The sequence below is a fragment of the Carettochelys insculpta genome, chromosome 22 (genome assembly GCF_033958435.1).
Source record: "Carettochelys insculpta isolate YL-2023 chromosome 22, ASM3395843v1, whole genome shotgun sequence".
In the NCBI taxonomy this organism is placed as follows: domain Eukaryota; kingdom Metazoa; phylum Chordata; order Testudines; family Carettochelyidae; genus Carettochelys; species Carettochelys insculpta.
The window spans coordinates 20,286,815-20,304,076 of record NC_134158.1 but is presented as its reverse complement, the minus strand read 5'-3'; the positions used below and the strand labels follow the sequence as shown (position 1 = coordinate 20,304,076).

At 55.6% G+C, this 17,262-nt stretch overlaps 1 protein-coding gene across 2 annotated transcripts in view; it reads right to left on the bottom strand.

Annotated features, from left to right (window-relative positions):
* The window catches only part of PLEKHG2 (pleckstrin homology and RhoGEF domain containing G2), a 46,526-nt gene that overhangs the window by 20,084 nt on the left and 9,180 nt on the right, over positions 1-17,262 (bottom strand). For both annotated transcript variants that reach the window (XM_075016736.1, XM_075016737.1), the window contains exons 2-4: positions 13,479-13,552; positions 8,642-9,102; positions 4,414-4,514 (exon numbers count right to left, since the gene is read on the bottom strand). In XM_075016736.1, the coding sequence (XP_074872837.1) occupies positions 4,414-4,514; positions 8,642-9,102; positions 13,479-13,527 (611 nt within the window). In that variant the 5' untranslated portion in view covers positions 13,528-13,552. The remainder of the gene's footprint in view (positions 1-4,413; positions 4,515-8,641; positions 9,103-13,478; positions 13,553-17,262) is intronic.

Genomic DNA, 17,262 nt, shown 5'->3' with positions numbered 1-17,262 from the left:
CCAGCTGCTTGCAGTAGGGGCCATGACACACAGAAGTGCAGTGCCTATGGCAGCCAGTAGAGGGTAGTGACACAGGGCTGCAGGGGGCGGGGCGCTGAGGTCTTGTTCTCACTTCTCTACGGTGCCCCCTGCTGGGCCCCAGGGCCTCGCCCTGAGTTCCCACCTTGGGCTAGACTCAGCCCCACGACCCAGTGATCGCTCTGCACCAGAACTGGGCTCCCTTCTGCCCCACCACCAAGGTTACCTGCCAGGTCGCTGGGGAGGGATGCTGCTGTCTTCTGACAGAACTAGCAGCTGCCAGCCGGGCACCCCGACACACACACACAGAGCCAGAAAACATTCCCCCTCCCTGACCCAGGAACCAGCCCAGCTACAGAGGACAAACCCAGCCGCAAACCACATGGCGGCCAGTGGGGGGGGTCCCTCGCTGATCCACCCTGCCCCCCCCAACCTTCCCAGGCGGCCAAACGCTGTTGGGGGAGGGGAGGCACCCTCCTTTCCCTCCTTCCTTTTTCGGTTCTGCATCCCTTCCGGCCTTTAAAACCCGACCCCTCCGCACATGCTCACTAAACCAAGGCTGCCACCGACACCCTGCAGCTCCCATAGGCCTGACTCTCGCTCGGCCCCCTAGACCTCACTGCCCTCCCAGCAGTGGACACAGAACCCAGGGTCCCGACTCCCATCTTCCCTTTATCTAACCAGTAGATCCCGCTCCCCTCCCAGTGCTGGAAGCAGAACCCAGGAGTCCTGACTCCCAGCCCCCCTGTAACCACGAAATGCCTGCACCCCGACTCCATTACCACTCTAATGCAAACCCGCCCTCCCACCCCCAACTAAGAAAACTCCTCCAAAAAGCCAAGCTGCCTCTCCCCATTAACAGGTGCCCTGCAGCGGGGGCGGGGGGGGGTGGCTCCCTTCCCCCACTGCGCTACAGCGCCCCAGCTTGGCGTGCGGCTCCTTCCTGCACAGGGTTAAGCGCCCCAGGCTGCCAGCCCACGCAGCCTCTGCTGCTAACCAGACGCAGATGGGAGGAAACAACAAAAGGAAACAAGCTTGGCTCCCCCTTCTCCTCCCCCACCCCAAGAACAGAGCTCGGGGGGGGGGGGGGGGAGTGGCCCAGAGCCAGCCCTAACTGCAGCCCAATACTCCTCCAACCCAGGAGTGACCTAGAGGTGTGGGTCAGGAGGCAGGACCCCTGGATTCTATTTCCTAGTCTGGGAGAAGAGCGGCGTCTAACGGTTAGAGTGAGGGAGGACAAGCCAGGGCAGCCGGGTTCTGTTCCCGGCTCCCAGAAGGGAGTGGTGCCTACTGGTTAGATCTCGGCAGGGTTCCCCTTTAACCTCATTGTTCCAGCAAAGGGGAAACCGAGGCACACGTGGCTGGCTGGTTGAGTCGGCTGCCTCTCAAAGGGTCCTGAAAAACTGTGCAGGGGGCAGAGAGACAAGAATGGACTGAAGAGAGAGAAAGGGTAGAGGGCAGCCCAGCCAAGCACTTAGGGCAGCAGGGTGAGAGTTAAAACCCTTAGATTTCATTCCTGCCCAGGATTCTCACAGTGGTAATAAGACCCAGGACAATTCTTAACTCACTGGCCATTTTTCTCAAGGAGCTGCTCTAGGAATTACTTTGTCACAGAGTAGGGGGGCCCCAGGCCCTGCCCCCCATCCGCAGTCAGAGATGACTGTCATTCAGCAGGGAGAACAGAGAGGTTATCAGGCGACAGGGACACAGCGTAGAACAGACTTGTCAGCACAGGAACCAGAAGACGACAGTATAATCCATTTTGGGCAGAGGGGCCCAGCGGGGATCCCTGAGCCGGGGCCCTGGCCTCCTTCCTCCCTCTGCAGCCAGACCAGACTGTCCCCATTCAACTGCCCAGTTCCAATTCAACCCAGCCAGTTCCCTCCTCCCGCCTGTGTCCTGTGTCCAGGGGCAGAAAGGTGTCACGTGGTAGCCTAGGTTACAAGGAGCAGGGAGGGCTCAGCCTATGGGTGAGAAGTCATCACACTGAAACGCCCATTACTGCTATGCTGAGCCTAGGGAAACTGAGGCATCCACCTTGGGTTACTGCAAGACAGTAGGGAACACATGCAACCTAACCAGGGGCGTGAAATCCTCACACCCCCCACTTCATCAGTGCCTTCCAGGCAGATAGGCTACAAAACTCCAAGGTCCTTTCTGGTCTGGAAATCTACAAATCCATGAACAAGCCGCCTCCCAGTCTGGGACTCAGTTTCCCCTCCCTATCTTTTGTCTAAGAACAACAGGGAAGCAGGGACTGTCACTCAGGCTCGGTCTACATTTGCACCCTGCTTTCGAAAGGGGGATGTTAATAAGACTCTTTGGGATATGCTAATGAGGCACTGCAATGAATATGCAGCAATCCATTAGCATATCCCAAAGTGTCTCATTAGAATCCCCCTTTCGAAAGGGGGGTGCTTGTGTAGACCCAGCCTCGGGGCTGTGTCTACACAGCAAAGTTAGTTTGAAATAACTACGCGAGCATCCACACAATGCAACTGCTACTTTGAAAGAAGCTCCAAGTAGCAGTTGGCTTATTTTGAAATAGGTAAACCTCATTCCACAGTGGCTACATCCACAATGGAACAAAACTCCGAAATGGCCATGCATGGCCATTTTGAAGATGACTAATGAGGCGCTGAAATGCATATTCAGAGCCTCATTAGCATGCCGCCGGCTGCGGCTCTTCGAAATAGCCGCGTTTTGCTCCCACGTGGCTCATCCAGATGGGGGTCCTTTTCAAAAGGACTACACCAACTTCGAAATCCCCTTATTACTATCTGCTGATAGGAATAAGGGGATTTTGAAGTTGGCGGGGTCCTTTCGAAAAGGACCCCCATCTGGACGAGCCGCCCAGAAGCGAAACGCAACAACTTCGAAGAGCTGTGGCTGGCAGAACGCTAAAGAGGCGCTGAATATGCCTTTCACCGCCTCATTAGTCATCTTCGAAATGGCCATTTGAAAGTCTGATTTCAGTGTAGACACGGCCAATGAATAGCACCCATTTCGAAATAGCTATTTTGAAATCGGGGCTGTGGACACAGGGAATAGAGCCTATTTCGTAATAAGCCACAGTGCGTCCCACGGCTCTTTTTGGAAATCAGCTCTACGTGCGTAGCGCTATTTCAAGAACGCATTTTGTGTGCAGCGGCGTTATTGTGAAACAAACTCTTCTGGAACGCGTCTTCCAGAATCAAACCACGAAAAGTCCTGTGGTAGCTTATACACCAACAAACTTTTTGGATCATAAGCTTTCGTGGGCAAAGACCCACTTCATCAGAGGCAATTAGAATAGCTTATTACGGAATAATGCTGCTGTGGAGATATAGCTTCCATCTGGGTCTCAGTAGCTCCGGGAACGATGGAGCCTTCAGCAGTTCCTTTAGTTCCATGAGTCAGTTTGGTTTGGCAGTAAAATATTAAATACCTCAAATCCGCCATTCAGTATAACCCACACAAGTTAAATACATCCTCTAGCTACACAGCTTGTTAAATACATGAAAATAGAATTTGAAATTGAACATTATAATATCATCTAAAAGTCAAAGCACAACGCACTGAAATGTTAACATCAAAATTAAACATTTCTGGCAGCCTCCAAGCAAAACGCTTCGGCTTTTCCCTCCCGTTAGAAATGTCACTGCAAGGGACGCTGGCGCAAAACATTTCAATCCCAGCCAAAGGAGGTTTTCCATAGGAAAACTGTTCCATTGAAAATTCTAACACAAGGTGCCGTTTTGTTGCAGGTGGTGTCCGCCCCAAGGATGGGAGTTGGGGGAGCAGGAAAGCACACAACATAAAGAATGCGGGAGATCATATGCAATGACCTTTTCCGTGAGCATTTGCATGTTACCCGGGGGTGGGGAGGGGGAGGTTATGAAAATGTCTCTGATCCTGAAGGTTTTGCGAATTAAAAAAACCTTGGAAATTCCCCTGTATAAAAGTCAAAAAGTTTGTGACCTTTGAGAGAGGTGAGTCAAAGCAAGCAATCAAAACAGTTCCCTCAGGCAAAGTGTTCCCCCCTGCCCCTAAAAATGTTTGACTTCTGGGGCGAAAGCTTGAATTTCAGCCAGAGACTGAAGTATTTCAAGCCAACAGTCATAGTTTAGGTACATTACGAGCTCTCTACAGACCAGGCTCTCAGACTGAACTACATCTCCCACAATGCTCCACTCTCTCCCCTCTTGGGCAAGGAAGGGGTCCATTCCTGACCATGCTGCTTCATGAGAGCTCTGGATCCAGAGGTTGCAGGTTCAATTCCCCCATGGGGGTCACTGTTACCAAAATTGCTGGGAGCTCAGAAATCAATTCAATATCCTCCACAAGTCCCTCTCCACATAGTCTCCTGCCATTCCCTCCCCGACCAGAGAGGGCGCTGGTGGTTTGCGGACTCACCTGTTGAACTCATAGATGTCTTCGATGTTGCAGAACAAGGTGTTCACTTGCTCAGGTTTGAGGGGTAGGTGTCCGCAGTCTATGATACAGCCCAGGTAATCCTGCAAAACAGGAATGGGCCAGAACTTGGCATTCCAGGGACGCCTCTCCTCCCACAGAGCTCTGGGCAGACAACACTAAGCGATGATGCAGTCAGCCCTCATTTGCACGGTGGCGGCTTGTAGGGTGCGGCGTGGCAGCTCTTTATACAGGGATTACTCACCCTAGCACTGAGATTGCAGCTACTTCTGGAGTGGACCCTGGCCCATGATTATATGAGGATGCCTCACGATGTGCCCACCTCTAGGGTGCCCAGGGCTGTTGCTGATACAGGAATCATGCTGCTCCCCTCAGCACTGAAATGCAACCATCTCTGGGGCAGCATCCAGCAGCTGTTGCATAACACACTGCATGGCAACCACTCGCCTTGGATTGAAATGCAACTGACCTGGGGCGGGGCGTGCCAGTTGCTTAACAGCCACACAGCAACATAGCTCAGGGATTACACACCCAAGAATGAAATGCAGAAACCTCTGGAGTGGAACACACCAGTTGTTTATACAGGAATCCCTCACCCAGCACTGAAATGTAGCCACTTCTGGCAATGGGGCACGTTAGTTCTTCATACAGTTATCCCTCACCTAGCTCTGAGATGCAGCCATCTCTGGGGTGGAGCATGGTACCTATTTATACAGTGATCCCTCACCCATGAAACGCCGCACTTGCTTTGCTGCCAGGAAGAAACCACAGTGCATCATGGGAGACGAAGTCTGGCCTGGGAGCAGGTCCCAGTGGTGAGAAGAAACACTTGACTACAACTCCCACAATGCAGTGCGGCAGGCCAGGCAGTTGCAAACTGAACCCTCCCGACATTTCCAAATGGAAACTTTTGGTCCTACAAAAGGATCTAAGATTCTGACTTTTCTTCCCAAAAACCAGCGTTGAAATATCGGACTTTCCCAAGGACAGAAACTCCATTTCCCCGTCGGTTCCCCTCATCCACTAGGAACCTCCTTAAAGGGTCCTGCCTGGCAGGGGCAACTTCCCCAGCCTCTCTCTGCCATGCAAGGTGGGCAAGCGTCACCGGGGTCTGGATTCAGGAGGCGCCATTGTCACCTCGACTGCAAAGGACCTGAAATCTATACCCAGCACGGACCAGGCTCCCTTTTGTCCAGAAGGCAACATGTTTAACGGGGAGGTGCTGGGAGCCAGAACTCTTGGACAGCGTCCCCAGTAAGCTGAGCGCTGGGGCAGTTGCCCAGGAGAGATTCAGGTGCCGCCCAGCTGATTAGCAGAGCGCCCACACCCGGTGTGTCTATTGGTGGTGCACGTCTGCCCATGCCTCGGTGCACAGAACAAAATGCATTCCACCCACAGATGGAAAAAATTAGAAGGAACTGTGCTCCTGGGTTCCCTCCCGAGCTCTAGGAGGAGGGAGTGGCGTAAAGATTACAGGAGGGCTGAGAGGGTCAGGGCCCGTGTCCCCTCTATTTTTTTCCATCCAGGGCAGAATAAGTTTTGTGCTGTGCACCAAGCCACGTGCGGATGTGCTCCCACAAATAGAAACACAGGCTGCCGGATGGGGGTGCGCGGCTAATCAGCTGGGCGGCACCTGAATCTCTCCTAGACGGCCACCCCGGAGCTCAGCTTCCAGGGAACACTGGTCAGGAGGGGGTTGGATGGTGTGGAGAAGCCAAAACTCATGGGCCCTTCTTCCCCCACTCGCTCTGTGCCTCGGTTTCCTGGAGGGAAATCACATTTCGCTTCAGCCCTGCGCTTCACTACACTTCCAGCACTCGCCCACCCACCAAATGCAGTTCATAAATCCGGAAGGAGAGCTGCTTAGCCAGTCTGTTAAACTCATTCTCATTTCTGCGCCAGTGACCCTTCCCGAGCTCCCCCCGCCCCTCTCCAACGCTGCACCTACCGCAGCCAGAAAAACCCGCCTGTCCAGGCGGAGGAGACTCAGGGCTGGCCACAGCCCAGCACAGCTCCGGTTGATTCATAACAGGCCCTAGAATCTCGGGTCTAGCCCCAGTCACAAGCCGAGATTTCAGTAATTCCTGCTGGGAATCTGGCCTAGCAGGAAGCCAGGCAATGTCAAAAGGTGCTAAGGGATCATTGCAAAAGTTTCTCCTTGGTGGGGAGAGAGGGAGAGTCAACCCCAGACTTTTAGCTACAACAGCCAGACTAGCGGTTTCTCTGTCCCCAAATACGCTCGTGGAATTCGATTTTGGTGAAACAGAACCTTTGGAATCTGTTGGAACCTAGTCGAATTCTTTTCGATTTTTCAGAACTGCCAAAGGACCAAGAAGTCAGTTATTCGCCTGGCTCTCTTAGCAACGTCTCCGTGTGCTTTTGAGGAGGGAAGAAGTTGCAGCTCCCGACAGTCTCTCCAAATAAAAAGAACCTAGGAAATGCCTAGGACAAAAGCTTTAAAAACTTGCTTAAGCATGGAGAGAGCCGTCCAAGTCAAGGCAACTTGTCCAACCAGTGAAATCCTGCAAGATGGCACAGCCAGCCTCCATTTAGCAATGTCCCTTCGCAGGGTCAGCCATTTCAGCCACCGTCTCTTGCCCAGATGATGGTCAGAATCTGTTATTTCCAGTCCAGCGGAGATCAGGGCCCATTGTGCTCAGAGCTGCGGAATCCTGTGGCAGAGTGCCCCGATCAATAGATGTTACAATCTCAGGCCAGACAGACAGAAGGCGGGAGGGAAGGAGGGCTATTCTCCCCATTCAGCAGATGAGGAAACCGAGGCACAGAGCTTAAGGTCCTCCTTTTCAGAATTACCAAGCATCTGTAGCTTTGCTGAGCCAAGGGCACTCAGCAGCTCTAATCATTTGGCCTCCAGTGGTTTTGCTCATGGTCATGCAGGGAATCTGCAGAAAAGCTGGGACCAGAATCCAGATCTCCTGAGTGCCGGGTGCTCTGCTCTAACCACTACTAACCACTCCCCTCACAGATCTGGGAATGGGACCCAAGAGGCCTGGTCCCCAGTCCCTCCCTGCTCAAACCACTAGATTTCCCTCTCGGACCTGAGCCCAACTGAGACCAGGAGCTCTAACCATGACTCTTCTCTCCCCCTCCCAGGATCTCAGCCTAACCCAAGGGAGAGCTGCAGCTCTGGTGACAGCTGGCTAAAGGGGAACTTGCACAGGCACATTATGCCAACAAGAAAGGGAGACAAGAGAAAGCCAACATGCCACGCTACGAGACCTACAGGGACACGGACCTTTGGCAGGAAACAGGCTGGATGTCCAAGGGGAAGTTCGTTCCTTGCTGGGCACAAGAGTCCAGCCCTGGGCTGAGTTGTTTGCTGCCAGGGCTGGAGTTTCTAGTGAGCCGCGTGCGCTCAGCTCCCTGCCGGGAACCGGCTACAGGCCGGGATCCAGGCTCCCGGCAGAGGCTCCCCACCCCCAAATACTGGAGCTCACATTTCAGCCCTTCCTGCTGGAGGAATAACTGGGATTCTTTGGGCTTCCCTTGGGGCAGCCAGGGCCTGTCTGACCCGCCAGGGCCGGCGCTGAGCCACTGAGGCTGGTGAGGCAGCCAAGCAGCAAATTACGCACTCTGGACTCGCTGAGATGTGGGTCACCTGGACTCAAACAGCGCAGCCGAGTGGCCACAGGGTCGGGTTAGGCTGCAGGACTCCAGCAGCCTAGGCCTGGCTCTGCCCCAGACTTGCCACGTGACCGTGGGCAAGTCACAGCCTCACTTCATGACTCAGTTTCTCCACCCTTTTTCTGTTTAGACTAGACGCTCTGCGTGGCAGCATGGGCCTGCGCTGCTCCCAGTGCCATGCGGCCCTCATCTCAGTCAGGGCCTACAATCACTATTGGAAAAAAATCACTGGTAATTAACACTGTGTATTAATTATACATATTAGCATAAAAAAACCCAGAGCAAAATCAGCACCTCATTAATGGGAGCACTCTACGCTCCCCCACCACCTCCACAGTGCCCTGTGCTGGGACAGGCCAAGGCTGGAGCACCCAGGAGAGCCCCCCGCTACCAGCCAGTGCCCCCCACCCCACAGCGCCCCCTGCGGAGACAGGCCAGGGCTGGAGCACCCAGCAGAGCCCCCAGCACCAGCCAGTGCCCCCGACCTCGCAGCGCCCCCTGCTGGACAAGGCTAGGAACACCACAGCCAACAGCTCCCGCCAGCTTCCCCCTTCCCTCCGCTCACCTCCACGATGCTCCTCAGGTCCCGGACATAAGCCTGCTCTGTCTCCACGATCTCTAGCACCACCCGGTCCAGCTGGGATAGCTTGGCCCGGCGTTCCCTGGTTCTGGTGGGCCCGGGGGACCAGGCACCGCTGCTGCGTTTGGCACCCCCCGGGGACCATTTGGCCTCGGCCGGCCCCTCCAGCAGCGCCACGGGGGTGAGGTCGAGGTTAATGTCACTGCCGCTGGGCTGGGCGTCAGAGGGGTAGCCGGCAGGGCCGCCCCCGCCCAGGGCCCCGCTGCTGCCGAAGGCGCTCTGGCTGTCGGGCAGGGAGGCGGAGGAAGCAGAGGAGCTGAGGCTGACGGGCCGGTCGCCGTCCGAGCACACCGTGTTGACCGAGGTGCAGCTGCCCGAGATGGTGGCAGTGGCCATGCCGCCGGCGATCCCGCTCAGCGAGGAGGCGGAGGATGGTCTGGCGGCTGCTGGGGAGGAGATGGAGATGGCCGGGTTAGCGGCAGCCCACCCAGCTGGGAGGCTTCCCATCAGGTAGGTAGAGCCCGTGCTGGAGGGATACCAGGACTGGAGTAGCTGGGAGCTCCGCCCACAGCCAGCCCCTGCCCCAGGCCCCACAGCGCCCCTGGAGGAGAGTAGTGTCTGCTGGACAGAGCAGAGAGAGGAGTCTGTGGGTTTCCCCCAAACTCTGTTGCTGGGTGACTCCGGGCAAGCCCCACACCTCCAGCCCATGCTTCAGTTTCCCCTTCTGAGTACAAAGTACAACGCCCCCCACCTCCCTCACCATCACCTCCGTATGGCTAAACCCATTCCTGCCTGCAGAGTGCTTGGACATCCCAGGAGTGAAGGCTTCGCTGCATTGAGGTCCAGGGCTCATGCAGATTTCCCCAGGCCCACGAGCCAGCTGCGGCTGGAGTCCATCAGGGCTCAATTCGTCCCCCCCCCCACCCCCACCCCCACATCGGAGGCTCTCCGGTCCCCCCAGGACCTGCCTAGCAAGATGCAGAAGGGACGCAGCCCTCTCTATTCAGCCACTCTTAGCCTGAGTGTCCTGCTCCTGGGGGAGAGGGGTGCACCCCACCCCAGCCCCCAGCTTCAGCACCTGCACTGTGCAAACCACCCCAGCCCGCCCCCACCAGGAGCCACCGCCCCACAGCTGCAACCACTCTGAGTTCATGCAGTTACCTCCACGCTCCCCCATGCCCCTCATCCTCACCTCTGATCTCGGCTCCACGGGGTTCTACCCTCACCGACCATGGCGACGCTGGGGCACCCATCCCCGGCGGCGTTTCACGCTCCCCCCTCCCGCCCCAGCTCCAGTCTCCCAAGGCTTCCTCGCCTGCCTTGCCCCTCTGCGCCTGTGGGCTGCGTTGCATTGTGGGAGGAGGGGTTCTGAGCGCACATCCTGCACGCACCGAGCTCGGCCACTCAGGAAAAGGTCTGCACAAAAATAGACACTGGAGACGGGGCCCAGAGTGGATCCGGTAGCCCCGGGGCTCTCCTCTGCCTTTGTTTATTATACACGCAGGCCCCTCCGTGCACACGCGTGTGCAAACACAGACTGCACACATCCCCGTGCACAGACACATTTGCACTTCTGTGCGTGTAGCTCTACACACATCAACGCACGTTGTGCGTTCACCCACCCACATGCATGCGCACACCCCTTGCACACATGCACATCCCCTACGCACCCCTGACACGCACCCCAGGCACTCATCCACAGATGAGCTTCTCCCATGCACGCCCGTCACACTCATGCACACCCACACACCTATCACCCGAGCACACCACAGTGCAAGCACACAGATGCACAAACGTCTCAAGGCGTGCATCTCCCCATCTGTTCACACAGCCACTTCACACACACGCAAGCCCTCGCCCACCCACACACAATTCAAGGCTGCTCTGTGCACGGACCTTCACCCCCCCCGGGCGCACGTGCACAAGCCAGCAGCACACGCGAGTGCCCAAGTGCACCTGGGTGTGCACGTGCGCGCGCGCGCACGCGCACACACACACACACACACACACACACACACACTGAGCTGAACTGCCACAGGAAGAACCGTAACCATAGCAGTGCAGTGAAACCTTCCCAGCTCTCACCCTCAGCTGCTCTCAGAGCACCACGTTTTATGGGGGGTGGGAAACTGAGGCATGGAACAGGGCAGGATTTGCTCGAAGGCCTCCAGCGACAGACTGGGAATGTAGCCCATGTCTCCTGAATACCTGCCCCATGCACCAGCCACTAGGTAACTCTGCTTACCCTCTCTGGCAGTGGGGGCGTAACCAACCAGAGTGTGGAGGCCATAAATATACAGACCCTTCGGTCCCTCCCACAATGCATGAGCTCCACGAGGGCTCAGCAAGAGGCCCGGGGTTGAGGTCTGCCAGCCCCACGAACTCCATGAAGCGACAACCCTTGACACCAGCCGGGGATCTGGCCCATCCAGGCGGCTTACATCTCTTTGGTCCTTTCGGTTCCAGCCAGCGAGCAACTGACTCATTTCGAGAGGCAGCCACAAACGCAGCCAGAGGAACCGACGGCCGGCCCCACGTCAGCCTGTGCACAGAGCGCAAGAAGAGGTGGGAGGCTGGGAGGATGGGGGGTGGTGGGACCCAGCACCGCCCACCTGGCTCCGTGTACAGGGAGCTCCCGGTGGCGTGCCTCAGTTTCCCCTTTAAAATCTCCAACAGGGAGCGGGGGAGGGGCCACTTCAGTACAGGCCTTGGCTCTGAAGGGAGGCACATGGGGTGGGGGTTCCCAGCTCACTGCTGTCAGTTTCAGTGACAGGGGAAGAGTTAAACTGGATCTCATCCATGTCCTCTTGCACCCCCCACGCGCCCAGCTCCTCCTACCAAGACTGCCAGGAATGCGGAAGCCCCTAAATGACCTGTTTGCTTTTGTCTCCCCATTGGGGGCCTCCGCTGGCTGTGTAGAGCCTGGAGGTTTATTATTCTAACCTCAGCCCCACACTCGCTGGAGGCTGAGGCTTGGCCCCAATCCAGCTCTGACTGCACTCCTGCCGGTGCCCTCAGCCCCTCCGCCACATCCCCGGTGGCCTCCTCCTAGGGCCTGGAAGCCAGATCCCCCCAGTGCTGCCCTTTGGGCCGGGGTTGTGGGGAGGCGGCTTTAAGTCTCCTTGCTCTGTGTGTTCTGAGGCCTGCTCGGCCTCCACTGTCAGAGCAGCCTCAGCGCTGCTCTAACTCAGGGGTCAGCAACCTTTCCGAGGCGGAAGGCTGAAATTTGACCTCTCGATATGGGCCGAGCGCCAGTGGGGCTTTTTAAAGTCACTAATAGTCCTACTTACAACAGCTTCATTAATAAGTAAATCAAGATTCAGAGCTGTACCGCAGTGGCTGGGAGCATTCGCTGCCCTTTTATTAACACCCAGGCAGCCTGGCTTTGAGCAAATTCCCAGCTGCGTGGGGGGAGAAGCGGGGCTGAGCTCCCACCTCGCGTGCTGATAAAAATCAGCCCCCGTGCTGGGGCTCATGACCCTGCTCTAACTCATGCACCATGGCTAGCAGACACCACCCACAGCACAGGGCACTCCAGTCCTGCCCCTGTCCCACCACTTATGGGCCTGGGGGGCCAAGCTCCACACTGGCCAGAAGGTTAGGACAGTCCTTGCTGGATGGTGTATAGCCAGGGTGTGATGGAAAAGCCCATCTGCTGCTGTTGTGGTAGGGCCACTGCCGAGCAGGGGGATCTGTGGTTTTGGGGGTGATGGTGGCCGTGGGGCTGGAAGGGAGGGCTTTGAAGTATGGTGCATTATGGGGGACTGGATGGTGGGTCGGGGGGTGGGGAGGTTTTTTTCATTCCCTCTTCCCTGCAGCCCTGAACAGAGCGGGGGAAGAAGAGAGACGTGATGCCTGTGAAGCAAGTCACGCCCGCTGGATGGGGAAACTGAGGCACGGCGAGGCGGTGAGATTTACCCACAGTCAGCCAGCAAATCAGTGGCCAAGCGAGGAATATGAGGAGAGGCTGAGGGATTTGGGCTTGTTTAGTTTGCAGAAGAGAAGACTGAGGTGTGATTTAATAGCAGCCTTCAACTTCCTGAAGGGGAGCTCGAAAGAGGATGGCGAGAAACTGTTCTCAGGTTCTCAGTGGGGACAGATGGCAGAACAAGGATCAAGGGTCTGAAGTTACAGAGGGAGAGGAGTAGGTTGGATATTAGGAAAAACTACTTCACCAGGAGGGTGGTGAAGCACTGGAATGAGGTGGTGGATTGTCCATCCCTAGAGGTTTTTAAGTCCCAGCTTGACAAGGTCCTGGCTGGGATGACTTAGTGGGGGTTGATCCTGCTTGAAGCAGGGGGCTGGACTAGATGACCTCCTGAGGTCCCTTCCAGCCCCAGGATTCTATGATCCTATGAATAAAATCCACGAGTCCTCGCCGGCGTTCCCTGTAAGCTGAGCGCTTGGGCGGCAGCACAGGAGAGATTCAGGTGCTGCCCGGCTGATTGGCAGAGCGCCTGCAGCCTCCAAGAGTGGGGAGCGTGTGTTTCTATGGGTGGTGCTCATGTGCACATGCCTTGGTGCACAGAGCTAAATTTATTCTGTCTGTGGATAGAAAAAATTACAAGGAACACTGGTCCTGGCTCCCAAGCTCCCCGCATCTGGGAAAAGAACCCAAATGTCCAGCATCCCAACCTACCTACTCCAGCTACTAGGGCTCCCTTCCCTCCCACCTCAGAGAACAGGACCCAGGAGTCCTGTCTCCCCGTGTCTGTTCCATGCTCTAACCCACCCACTTGCTGGGAGTTCAGCGTCCAGCTTCACTGGCAGGGCTGACCCTCAGAGGTCACACCGCGTGGGGCAGAGGGACCTGTGCACTAACCTTGATTGCCTGCTTTCTTGCTGCTGCCCCGATGGGCTCCCTCAGGCATGATGCTGTGGTCTCCGACGGACGTCCTGCACATAGAGAGAGACAACATGGAGTCACAAGGCATTCCCCGTAAGCAGAGCACTCACAGCTGGCGGTGCGTATTTCTGCTGGTGGTGCCCAGAACAAAATTTATTCCACACAGGAATGGAAAAATCGAGATGGCACATTGGCCACATCCACGCTAGTCTGTTCTCCAGAGGATGGGAGAAGGGCAAACTGTATGGCGGAGGCACCATATCTTCAAAACAGGGACTGAACAGAGGGAATTGTGGGCCAGACTGTCTCACTTTGATACCTGGAAAAATACCGGAACCCCCTGCAATGCAAGGAGCTTACAAATCCCTAAGATAAGACGGCGATAAGGAATGGCCGACAGACGCTATTTTGAACGTGGTAAACCTCACAGTACGAGGAATAGCCATTTCATATTAGGGGCTGTGTAGACAGAGGCTGTGACTCCACATCCCCTCCCTTTCACAAGGGGCAAGCAAACGTGGCCAATCAGAAATGCAAATGAGGTATGGATTTAAATAGGTGTGCCTCATTTGCATACTGGCACTGGATCTCGATTCCAGAAGAGGTGATTTCGAAAGCCAAAACAGCCATGTTGACGGGGTTCATTCGAAAGGAAGCCTTGCTTTCGAAAGCACCCTTCTTCCTGGAAAAAATGAGGAAGAAGGGCGCTTTCAAAAGCGGGGTTTCCTTTTGAACGAACCCCGTCTGCACAGCTGCTTTGGCTTTCGAAATCAGCTCTTCCAGAATCGAGATCTCACGTGAGGATGCGAATGAGCTGCAAGATATTTAAATCCACACCTCATTTGCAATCGGCTGCATTTGCATTCCCCTTCCAAAGGGGAATGTAGTATAGCCACAGCCAGTCGGCAGGGTGTGCTATTTTGAAATAAACTATTCCGGAATAGTTTATCCTAAAATAGTTCTTCTGTGTAGAGATGGAAACGGTGCTTCCAGGAGCACTAATCCGAAACAGGCTCTATTATGTGCAGCCCCACTATTTCGGAATAAGTTTTGCTTATTCTGCTGTTTCTCTGTAGTGTAGATGTGTTATTCTGGACTGGCTTTGGAATAACCACTCTGGAATAAGCTATTCCGGAATAACCTTGCTGTGTAGATATGCCCTTAGAGGGAATCGCTGTACGGTGGGTGTACAAGTGGCTAAAAAAAAAAAAATCAAACTCAACAGGCAGTTATCCATAGTTTGTTGATGAACTTAGAGGAGGTAGTGGAACGCGCCCGGGGTCAGTCCTTAGTGACTTGTATAATGGAGTAAAGAGCATGGCTGTACAATTGGCAGATGACACCAGTGAGGAGGGATGTCACGCCCTGGGGAGGGCAGGATGAGCACACAAAACCACCCCGACAAATGGGAGAATCAGGGGTGAAATTAACGAGATGAAATTCAGTAATGGAAGGAAAAAATCCCAGGCCCAGCTACCAGCTGGGCAACGCCTGGCGAGGGAGTCATACAGCCGCCAAGGAGCTGCCTGGGCGTCCCAGCGGGTCCCAGACTCAACATGAGTCAGCTGTGGAGCTGTTGCGAAAAGGGCTAATCTTATTCTGGTGTCGTATGTAAAACAAAGGAGGGAGTCGCCCTGCACTGCACAGCCCAGGTATGGCCTCAGTTGGAGCGGGGAGCCCAGTTCTGCAGGCTGGCCTGTTGGCCAGAGGAGGGTAAATCGGAGAAAGCCCAGAGGAGAGCCACAGAAAGGAGCCCTGCTTCAAAAACCTGCCCTAGGAGGAGAGGTTAAAACCTGGGGAGTGACTAGTCTGGAGTCAAGATGCTGAAGGGGGACCTGAGAACAGTGAATACCTTTATGGGGGTTGTAAGGATGGTGACGATGCTCCACTATTTTCCATGCTGGCTGAAGGCAGGACAAACAGCCACGGGTGTAGGGGCTTAATCCACACCCAGGGGATGTAGAGATTAGGACAAACTTTCTAACTCTGGAGAGCAAAGCTCCAGAATAGGCTTCCCCCATCACTGGAGGCTTTTAAGAACAGCCTGAGCCAAACCCGGTCAGGGCTGGTCTAAGAGTATTTGGCCCAGTCTCAGCGCAGGGGACTGGACCTGATGACCTCCTGAGGTCCCTTCCAGCCCAACATTTCTCCAATGCCGAATGGCTCCAACCCTGATTTGCTTGCAAACCAAAGTGCAGGGCCCTTCCCAGCCCTGTCTGCTCAAACCATTAGGCCTCACTCCTCCCCCAGAGCTAGAAACAAACCAGGAGTCCCACATCTGTCTGGCTGGAACTCAAGCGCGAGTAGACACATTTGATTTTGAATGAGATTCTGTGGAGGAGGAGACCTGGGGCACGTTCCAAAGTTCAGCTGGAGATCAAATTAGTTTTCCCTCTAGCCCCTCAAAGATGGTCTTTGCAGGAGGGGTTTTAAACAGCTTCCAGGCTTAACCCCAGAAGTGGCTGCATTTCAGCATCCAGTGAGCAAGCCCTCTATGAACAGCTGCCGCACCTCACCCCGCAGCACGCTGCATCTGAGCACTGCACAGAGAAAAACAACCCCATGGCCACAAAGGAAGCACGAGCCACTTGCAGCATCGCTTTACAGACACAGAGAAAGTGCCCCTCATGCTGCACCAGCAGGACCCAGCCCCGTCTGATGCAAGCAGGGGAAGAACCCAAACAGAATCCACGACTTCACGGAGGCAGAGCCGTCTTTCTGCTGCAGCCTCCGCGGTGTGTGCACACAGGGGGTGGAGGGTTTGTGCACGCCTCATGTCGCCCATTCACTGCACCAATGCCAGTGCACCCTGCTTGAGCTGGACCAGGATTTACTGGCGCAGACGGGTACAGAGCAACAGGGAACCAGGCCCCTCCACATGGGACCCATCTGGGTCCCTCACGCCTGGTCCTCAACCACAAACAGCCATTGTCGGGCCAGCAAGCTGAGCTCAGCTGAGGAAGCCGTCTGCGCTGAGAATGAGAACAATAGCACTTTCCTTTTCCATCTAAGGGCTGCTCTGTAAAAGCACTGTTAACCCCTTGTGCAAACAGTGCAGTGCTCAGGCACGCTACTTTGCACGGGGCTGGTGCCGAGTCCGCCTCCTGCAAACGGCTCTGCACAACACTGGTGCAGTCTACCCCATGCACACGGCACTGCGTATCACTGCGAATAATCCCCTTGTGGCAATTGCATTGCATGACCGCTTTGCACAACAAATCCCGTTGTGCAAACTGCATTGCACGACATACAAGCTACCGGGGCAACCCTTCTTGTGCAAAACGCCCTGCCTCCTACTGCAACACATGAGGGCAAGCCCTCCGTGTGCAAACTGCATGGCACAGTTGAAGTCAACCCCCCCCTTGTGCAAACTGGTGTGAGCAGCAGCTTGCACCACCCCACCTTCCCTGGGCAGCCTCTGGGAGCTCATGTGCAGGGAATGAGGCCGGTCAGGAACTGGCCTGCTGCAAGGAGTCTCCCACCTCCACGCCAGCCAGCCAGCTCTGGCCTGCGTTCAGCTCTGTCTGGCGGGGTTGGAGCAAGGTCGGGATGGCCCAGCTGCCAGCCCCAATGGAGGAGTGTAAACACAATCCTATCAGACAGCCCTTCTGTCCTGCTACCCGCCCACATCCTTCCCTCTTTCCTGGAGCTGCCAAGAGCTGCCACCACTCACACCCACTGCCCATCGGGCGAGCCTACAGCTGTAATTCCCGCCCAGTTCTCTGCTTCCCTCCATTCATCTCTGCAGCCCGGGGCACAA